The 9,423-nt window shown below is 46.0% G+C and overlaps 1 protein-coding gene across 4 annotated transcripts in view; it reads right to left on the bottom strand.

Annotated features, from left to right (window-relative positions):
• Positions 1–755: 755 nt before the first annotated feature.
• Positions 756–9,423, bottom strand: part of LARP1 (La ribonucleoprotein 1, translational regulator) — an 84,578-nt gene continuing 75,910 nt past the window's right edge. For all 4 annotated transcript variants that reach the window (XM_074313818.1, XM_074313817.1, XM_019750383.2 and 1 more), the window contains 4 exons: positions 8,029–8,173; positions 6,415–6,524; positions 6,110–6,237; positions 756–4,475 (listed from right to left, as the gene is read on the bottom strand). In XM_074313818.1, coding sequence (XP_074169919.1) covers positions 4,266–4,475; positions 6,110–6,237; positions 6,415–6,524; positions 8,029–8,173 — 593 coding nt within the window. In that variant the 3' untranslated portion in view covers positions 756–4,265. The remainder of the gene's footprint in view (positions 4,476–6,109; positions 6,238–6,414; positions 6,525–8,028; positions 8,174–9,423) is intronic.

Below are 9,423 nucleotides of genomic sequence, written 5' to 3'. Positions count from 1 at the left end.
AGTCTGCAGAGTACCTGGCCACTATCTTCTGAACTTTTCTTTGGCCTATGCAAGCCATTGGAAGTATCTAAGTACCTGCTCACCTGACGCAAGGTGGAATTCTCTGGAAAACCATTTCTGATGAGATGCCTGGGAGACAAACAGTTGTCCGATAAATGAGTAAATAAGGCAACACTGGCATTTGGAATGTTACTACTGCCAGGACCTGAACTCATGGGTTAGGGACAAGACACCAGAGGCCAGTCATAGGGGAGGGGGCACAGTGCTCATGACTCTCCCCCACACCTTACCCCCCAGCACCAGCCCTCAGGGCTCTGTGGCTAACCTGGATTCCAGAAGGCCAGTGTTGAATTGTTGTCTGTTCAGTGAGAGGCTGTGCCGACCCTCTTGTGACAAATCACAGCAACTTCCATCTTCTTGGCTGTATCTTCCCACCATGCTAGGCCACCGCCAGCGCAGGAAACCCTGGAATTCTAACAGTTGAACGGTGTCTGTTCTGTGGCACTGGCTATCGCTCCCACATCTCACTTAAAACACGAGGCAAACATGAATTCAAGGCTGGCAGCTCTCAAGACCACTGAGGAATTCACCTGGATGCACGAGCAGTGGCTAAGCAGCCCCCGCCTTCGGCAGCCCCCCCAGAAGCCCAATGGCAGCGCCCTGCACCGGTTCCACATGCGGGGCAAGGTTCCTCCCTCATCAGGCTCCATCCCTCACACCCAACAGCTGTACCCCAAATGGGAGACCAGCCAGTATTGTGCCTTTTCAAGTTTTTATTTTTATACATTTTTTTGTATTAAAAAGAAAAGCATAATTACCACAAATTACAAAGGACTAAAGCAGGACTAGAATAATGAATGAAATCACTTCAGCCTGGAAAGCAGATACTCTCAATAATATTAATGTTATAATACAAGCTCATTCAAGTATTTTACATTTTATTTTTGTCCTTTTAAATGTGATATCCTAGCACATGGTAAAGATAATGTACTATGAGCATAACGTAGAACCTTCTCCACAAAAGCCAGATGACAAGTTTTCCTCTCCAGTGAGAAATGGGCTGTTAAGTTCCAATCTTCTCTGCCTCTGCCATCAACATGGCTGAAGGAGAGGGTGGGGTTGGGGCAAATCCAGGGACCCTTCCACACAGGAGGTACTTTGGAGTCCCACTCAGGAGGGCGCCAGATGAACCAGACCACTCTACCCAGGCTTTTGGCAAAAAAACCACCCCACCCCTCCTTAGCTAGTTGTCTTCCTTGCCCCTCCTCCCCACCTCCCAGGCCTTCTGAGCAGCTTACTTTCTTTTGTATAATCAATTAGGAAAGGGGAAAAAGAGCTACAATGGAACAAAACAAAACGTAACAACTTTGACATGGCGGGCTCAGCAACTGGATCTGAGCCCCAGGGGTCCAGGATGCGGCAGGGCTGGGCAGCCCCTCTCTACTGGTAGTGCATTTGCTCCCAGATTTAGGAGAGGGAGAAAGAGAAACTTGCCCCTTGGCAGGGTCGAGGCACACAGACCTGATGTTTGATGCCCAAAGGTTGTGTTGGCATGGGCCAATCCTGGAAGGGTACGGGTTGAACAGGATTTTGGGCAGGCTGTTGCTTTGTCTCAGATCTTGGATCTCCATGGGAGGATGGTGGGTGTAAAGTGGCAATCCCTGATGGCCCCTGCCACTCCTGGCATGTTTGTCACAGATACATCGGTCCTAAATTCAAGTGTCTTCAGAAAGTGAAGATGTAAACTACTCTTTGCAACATCAACTCCTAACATGTTACAAAAAAAGAAAAAAAGAAAAAAAAGTCTCCTTCCTCCCCATCGTCAGTCTATGCTGAAATGAAGTCCTCACCTCTTCACCCCAAAGGGGCTTCCTCTTTCTGGGATGTCTATGGGAGGATCAGGGAGAAGATGGCAGCCCCCTGGCCTGGTAGTAAACTCTAGATTAGAACAGCCTTTCCCCACACCCCCAAGGCTTCTTTGTGCCCCCAAACCCAGCAGAGGACAAACACTGAGGTTTCTGTGGTGCTGGATACAGTACAGGGCCGAGCGACCAGAAGGAAAGAAAGGGGGAAACGAAGCAAGGATGAGGCTGGGGTGCAGAAGTCCAGTGTCTGACACGGTGTGGGCAGGCACCAGACTGGGGAGGGAAAGGCCTCAGCTCCCATTGTCAGAGCGGAGATCAGACACTCGTTCTTGGCTTTGGAGACAACTGGGTCACAGGAACTGAGATGGGCTTCCCACATACTAATCACCGGGAGGGCAGAGATGGGGAGGGTGTAGGCCAAAAGCAGTGAGGTGGCTAAGACAGACGCAAGCCCTTGCCAGGCTGGGATACCATCTCCTACTCCCCACTTTTGGGCCCAACAGAGGGAACAGTTGAAAAGGAGGGCCAAGGAAGTGTCAGCAATGGAGCAACACCACCATGAACTTCTCTGTGCTTCCTAGTCCCCACTGGGGGTGAACGCACCATCACTCCTGCACATGACACACAGCCCAGTCTGTGTGGGTCAGTCCTTCGTCACCCTCCCACGCTTTAGGTGCCAAAAGACTCCAGCCATCCATTGTCATTCACAGCCCAACTCAAGCAGTCCGTGGCTGGAGAAGAGAAGTCAGGTATACTCTATGTCCACATATACCTTCCTGCCGTGGGGCTTTTCCAACTGGCAGGGTTCCCCCCAGCCCCCACCTCCTCCTCATCCCTCGTTCCCAGGCAGGGTCAACTGGAGGATGGGCCGAGATGACTCGCAGAGGGGGTGCAATATGGGGAGACCCCACCAGGGGAGAAGAGTGGCATTTTCCTCCACCTTTTATGAGACAAAGCCTCCTTGAAGTCTCAAAGATCTTTCAGGGCAACACAAGAAACATTTCCAAGCCTCCACAGCCAGGCGTTCACCTTTCCCCTGAGGTGGGGAGATGGTCAAGCTGAGAACAAGTGTGCCCCAGATCCAGGCCAATACTCTTCTCCAACAGTTTGAAGCAAACTTGGCCTTGGGGTTCCGAAGGTAGGATGAAGGGTGTCACGGCAGGACAGGGCCTGGCGTGAGGCAACAGCAAGCAGAGTGACGACACAACAGTGGCAGCAGTGTACAGACACAGGACGTCAGCTCCAAACGATGCAACAGCAGGGATATTTTGGGCACGGCTCTCATCCAAGCCGCCCCTAACTCTCTTGCCTCCAGGCAGGAGGCACTGTACATGCAACTCAGTCCAGAGAAAGATTCTAGCCCATCCAGCCCAGGCACATCCAGAGAAGGTGGGGGCTCTTCAAGTTGACTCCACCGAGGAAAACAGGCATTTGGGTATTTCAGATTCCCGCTCCACAATAAGGCAACTTTTAAAAAAATATTATTTCCAAGAACAAAACAAAACAAAACAAAACAAATTCCAAGGGTAGGGGAAAGACATCACTTTCTGTGGATTAGGTGGGGGTTTCGGATTTTTTTTTTTTTTTTTTTTTGGTCTTTTATGGTCGATTTTGTATTTTTTTTTTCTTTCTCCAAGGATGAAAAGGTCAGAGAAAAATAAAATAAATCATCTTTCAATAGTCTTTTCTGGTATGAGCAGCGTCTCTCTGGGCTGGGGAATAAGGGGCATGGAGAGAGGAGACTGGGGCAAGGCCCAAACCTTCCCCTGCCTCCACTTTTAGATCCTTTGGTTTCCTTCTCCCGATGCTGGCAGAAGGGCATGGTGGGGACAGCAGAGAGAGAACAGAACACCGTGATGGCAAGCCCCAGGTGACAAAGGAGCTGGTGCTCATGGGGCCCAGGGGCGCTGCCAGAGCCTTCCACGGGACAGTACTGGGCAATGGGGCCCACAGGGCCTTCTTGTGGGCTGCATAGTTGGCTTGAGGGGGAGCAGGAGGCTGTGGGGTGGGAACCAGGGTTGCGGCCTACCAGCCGCGGGCAGGGCTGCAGAGTGATTTTGGTAATCCAGACAAACTATCAATAATTTAAAACTTGATATATATATATGTATATATATATATATATATATATAAAAATCTCCCCCCTTCCCCTCCCCCCTTAGAAGAAGCTAGGATGTGAAGAAGAGTCATGGAGAGAGGAGGGGGAAGAAGGAATATGGCGGCTCCTGCCCAGGCTCCCTCTGATAACCCAGATGGTGTACACATTGCTACTCAGCACAAAGGCCCGTCCTAATGACTTGAGGCCTGGCCCTTCTCTGTCCGCTCTCCTGGGACTGGGCACCCCCCATGGACTCTTGCCCACCCCCTTCCCCCGAAACCCCCCTAGGGCTAAGGGGTTTTTCACTTTCCCAAAGTCTGTGTGTCCGAGTGCTGGCTTGTCCATTTGGCATCATCCTGGATGGGCTGGCCGGTGGGTGGTGTGGGGGGTTGGCTGATCACGGTGGTGGGCCGGCTGGAAGACTGGGAGGGGCATCGTTTCCTGCCCTCACCGCCACCACCTCCTGCTGCCACTGGGTGTCGCTTGTGGTTGCCCTCTTCACCCATGGGGGGCTGTAACAGAGGAGGGAGTCATAGGTGACTAGGGGGCACGACCCACACCCACCCTTGCCAGGGCTGTCTAGCGACCTTTTACTTCTCACCTCCAAATGTAATGCAGATAATAGGTTTAACCTTAAAAACGAATTACTAGTTTTACTGAGCATTTCTCTATGCTAAGATACCAAGCACCGCACTATTTATGCATTCACTCATAGCATCTTATCCCACCCTTGGATGCAGACGTAATCATCTGATATTATAGATGAGGAAACTGAGGCACAGAAAAGTAATTTGCCCAGGGTCCCATAGCTGGTAATTGGTGAATACAAAGTATGGACTGGGCCCATCTACAGCTGAAGCCAGGCCTTTATTCCTACGAGTTTCTGTTCCCATTATGAGAAAGATCACTGCTCAGGCGATGTATGGGAATGTGGCACCAACATGCTGCGAACACTCAGCTTACAAGACCCACAGGCTCCTGGGGACTGCCTCGTCCTCTTAGGCCCTAAACAGATACTGATCTAAGAGCCAGACCAGGAGCCAGTCTGGCCACACCACTACCAAAGGTCCTGTAACCTCAAGAACATTTCCTTCCTTTTCTGTGCACCAAAGCTGAGCCTATCTTGTTCCACCCTAACTGGTCTTCCTATTACAAGGGTTCTCTGCACGTGTACCCCACTCCAACCTCTGAAGGAAGGAGTGCTTAAAGAAGGAAAAACCGTCTCATCTTTATATGGGAGACCTGGGCAGTGTGGCCACTATCTTACTGGGTGGCCATGGGCTTTAGTTTACCCAGTGGTCCAGCAATGATGATAAACCCTGCTCACTTCACCACTTTATAAAGGTTAAATGAGTATAATGTAAAGTGCCTAACATATACTAAATATTTAATCAATGACATTTTTAAACATAAATGTGGACTATTATTGCCATTTACTTGTACGTCTTTTTGCTAAAAAGTTTCAAGGGAATAAGATAATTGGCATATCCCTACTACACTATAAACTCTTTGAAGGAAAAAGAGTCTCACTCATCTCGAGTCCCTGAAGCATCTAGCAAAGACACGTCCAATTACTCAAACACTTCCCTTGAAACAGCCAGTGGCAATAACCCCAATCCACCACTGGATGTCACTGTTGAGCCACTGCTCCATGAAGCCGGGAAGGCAGTGGGAGTGGTGGTGGTAGTGCTGATGGTGGTGATGGGAGGGGGCAGCACCAGTGAGGTGCGGGGTCGTGGTCACAGGGGTGGAGAAGAATTGAACATAATTTATAAACTTCTGGGGTTGGAACTGGCATCTTCCAGAAAGAGCAAATACATTTTACCTTGGGTACCCATCCTGATCAACTAGGAGAGGCTAACCAGGGCACATCAACAAAGAGGGTTATAAGGTAAGAAGAACATTATGATGGTTTAGCCATTTCTACCATGGGAAGGGGAGGAAGACACAACCATATAACACCTTCCAATTAGCCTTCACTGTCCACTTCTCACCCCCTATTTTATAGAAGAAACTAGGCCCAAATGAGGGAAATGGTTCCTGGGCTAGTGGCACAGCTGGGGCCAGAACCCAGGTTTGCTGATGTCTGTCTGGTCCAGTTTTCCTTCTAAGACAACTAGGGTGAGAAAGAGAGACTTTCACTCACATCCACTCGGAAGTCTTCGAGACGTCGGAATTTGCCGAGGTATTCTTGAAGTTTGGGGTCAATGTCCAAATTTTTGGCTTTGGAATATTTCAAGAAGGCCCAGAATTTCTCCAGCCCATAAAGTTGACCTGTAGGGAAAGAGGAGAGAGAGGTAGAGAAGCTGGGCCGGTGAGGATAGGTTGAGAATAAAGAGGTTCAGGGGAAAGAGGAGTGGTGTGATAGACAGCCAGACACAGTCCAAGTGGGGAGTGAGGGGAATAAGTCCTAGAAGACCAGGGCTCTCAGCGCTCCAACTCGACTCTCACCGGCTTCATAGTCCTTCACGGTTTCCTCCTGAAAATCCTTGAATATGTCCAGCCGGAACTTCTTTTCCAGGCCATAACTGTAGTATCGAAAAAGGCACTCCAAACCATATCTGTAGGAGAACACAAGTCAGTGAGATCAGGACTGTTGCTTCACCTGTAAAACGGAAATGTACCTGCATAATGATGAGCTGCAAACAGATTAAACACAATAGATTATCAAGGAAATGGCAAATATTATTTAAGAAAGCTACCATTTAATGCTAGTCTAAGTGGGTCCAACATTACATGTTTATAGTTTGCCAGGAGTCAGCAAACTGGCCAACTGAATAGTGGCCCTCTGCCCTATTCACCATTTGTTTACTCCAATTTATTTGTGAGGTGTCATTGGCTGCTTTCTGTTACAGAGCCGAGTTGAGCAGAGACCACAAAGCATAAAATATTTATTGCCTGTCCTTTAACAGAAAACGCTTGCCAATTCCTGGCATAAGCTCTCTGCTGAGCCATCTGACCATGCCAATGAATATCTGACTCAGAAATTTCACTTCTAAGAACATGTCAGGAAAATGGCCAAAAATACACATTTAGATTTTACAGATGTACCAAAACTGTTCACAGCAGAATTATTAAACAAAATCTAAATGTCTAAGAATAGAGAAGTGGTTAAGAAAACCATGGTAAATCTGCTCAACAGAATAATATTAAGCTACTAAAAATTATAATGTAAATACTCACTGATGGAAACTGATAGATGTTTATGATATATCACCAAGTAAAAAAGATGTTTCAAAGTGTTATATGCAGAATAGGCCCATCTTTGTAAACAAGTATGCAAATTTTACATTGACACATGTACACAAAGTTTGGAAAAGCACACACTTAAAAATTATTTTAACAACATGGAAAAATGTTCACGCTTATAAATGGTAAGAGTGAACAAAAAGGCATTCGTAGGATGATCCAAAAAACATGAAATATAGCAGAACATCAACAGTGGTTATAACCTGAAGGATGTTTTCCTCCAGCTTCTTTAGGCATTTCTGTACATTTCAAGTTACTTACAGAAAGCACAGTTTACTGGAGAAAGAAAGAAGGTTTTATAAGTGTTTATAATAGGAGACGGGTTAAGTAAATTATAGTACATCCATATAGTGTTAGATCATACAGACTATAAAAAGGAATAAGAAATGAATGGATGTGGAATGGTCTTTAAAATATAGCATTACATTAAAAAGCAAGGTGCAAAAGTATATATGAGAAGCCATCTTTTGTGTAAATAAAGTAAGGAGACTACTTAGGTGTATGTCCTTGCTTACATGGGCAAAGTGTTTTCACAAAGGACCCACAAGATTCCAACAAAACAGGATGCCTCTGGAAAAATGAACTAGATGGCAGGGGACAGTGATGCGACTTCTCACTGTATATATATAAAACCTTTGAACTCTTTGAACCATATGAATATACTACTCATTCAAAAACAATAAATTTTTAATAAAGTCTATGAAGTATATACACAAGAGACTTCCAGTTACAGTTACAGTTTTGGAAGGAGAACCAGCAGGGACCCCTCCCCACCTGCCAAACACCAGCCAGAGCCCTCTGCCCAAGCCAGCTCACCTGTAGCCTTCTTTAGCATCCTCCAGAGCTAGCTGCTTGAACTCCTCATACATCTTTTTGTTGAAGTGATCTCGGAGGAAGAAGGACCAAAAGCGGAAGAGAGTGTTCATCTCCTGAGACTGGCCAATGCCCAAGCGTTTCCGCTCTGATGGGGGAGGAAGAAGGAAAGACGTGTAAGGGCCAAGCTGCCTGTGCTTTGGGGAACAAATGATCCTGGAACTCAAGGGTCTTGGTCTTATCTCCACCACCTCCCAATTCCCTTATCCATCACCTGCCTCTTCAGTATTTTAGGACATGTTTACTGAGCACTTAACTACTCTGTGTCAGGCCCTGATACTGGGCACTGGGCCTGAGCCTCACCAGAAACAGGTGGTATCACCTTCTGAACCAGGCCATCCTGGTCTAGCTCTTCACATCAAAGGGTATTGCTCTTAAGTATGTTAGAACAAAGAAAAGGATGAACAAATAATTTGTACATTCTAACAAATGATATTCTTTCATTGTTCATTATCAATTATTTCATGAGTCCTACAATATTGACAAGTACAAAATGGTTAAAAACAAAACAGTACACAACACCAAAGTGCAAATAATTGAAGAAAAGATAGATTTGAGCAACATCAAAAAAATTAAAAACCTTTGTGCTTCAAAGGACACTCAACAAAGAAAAAAGACAACCACAGAATGGGGAAAATATTTGCAAAACAAAATGTATCTGATAAGAAAATATAAAGAACTCTTACAACTTGGTAATAAAGACAAATAATCTAGTTAAATAATAAGCAAAGGCTCTGGACAGACATTTCTCTAGAGGTGGCATACAAATGGCCAACGTAGAAAACTGCTCAACATTAGTAACTATCAGGAAAATGCAAACCAAAGCCATAAGGAGGTATCACTTCATACTTTCCAGAATGGCTATAATCATAAAGATAGACAATAATAAGTGCTGGGAGGGTGTGGAGAAATCAGAACCCTCATACATTGGCTGTTAGGAAAATAAAATGGTGCCGCCACTTTTGAAAACGATCTTGTAGTTCTTCACAAGGTTAAACATAGTTGCCCATATGTCCCAGCAATTCCACACTTCCACCCAAGATAAATGAAAACTCATACACACATAGAAACTTATACACCAATGTTCGTAGCAACATTATTCATGACAGACAAAAAGTGGAAACCTAAATGCCCATCAGTTAATGAATGGACACACAAAATGTGGTCTATCTATATAATGGAATGCTATTTGGCAATAAAAGGAATTAAGTGCTGATACATGCTACCTTGAAAATATCATGTTAAGGGAGAGAAACCAGTCACAAGGAACCACATATTGTGTAATTCCATTTATACGGAAAGTATAGAAAAGGGCAAATCCACAGAGGTAGAGAGCAG

The sequence above is a fragment of the Rhinolophus sinicus genome, linkage group LG10 (assembly GCF_036562045.2).
Source record: "Rhinolophus sinicus isolate RSC01 linkage group LG10, ASM3656204v1, whole genome shotgun sequence".
NCBI classification, from domain to species: domain Eukaryota; kingdom Metazoa; phylum Chordata; class Mammalia; order Chiroptera; family Rhinolophidae; genus Rhinolophus; species Rhinolophus sinicus.
Note: the sequence above shows the minus strand (reverse complement) of the source record. Positions and strands in the feature narration are given on the sequence as shown.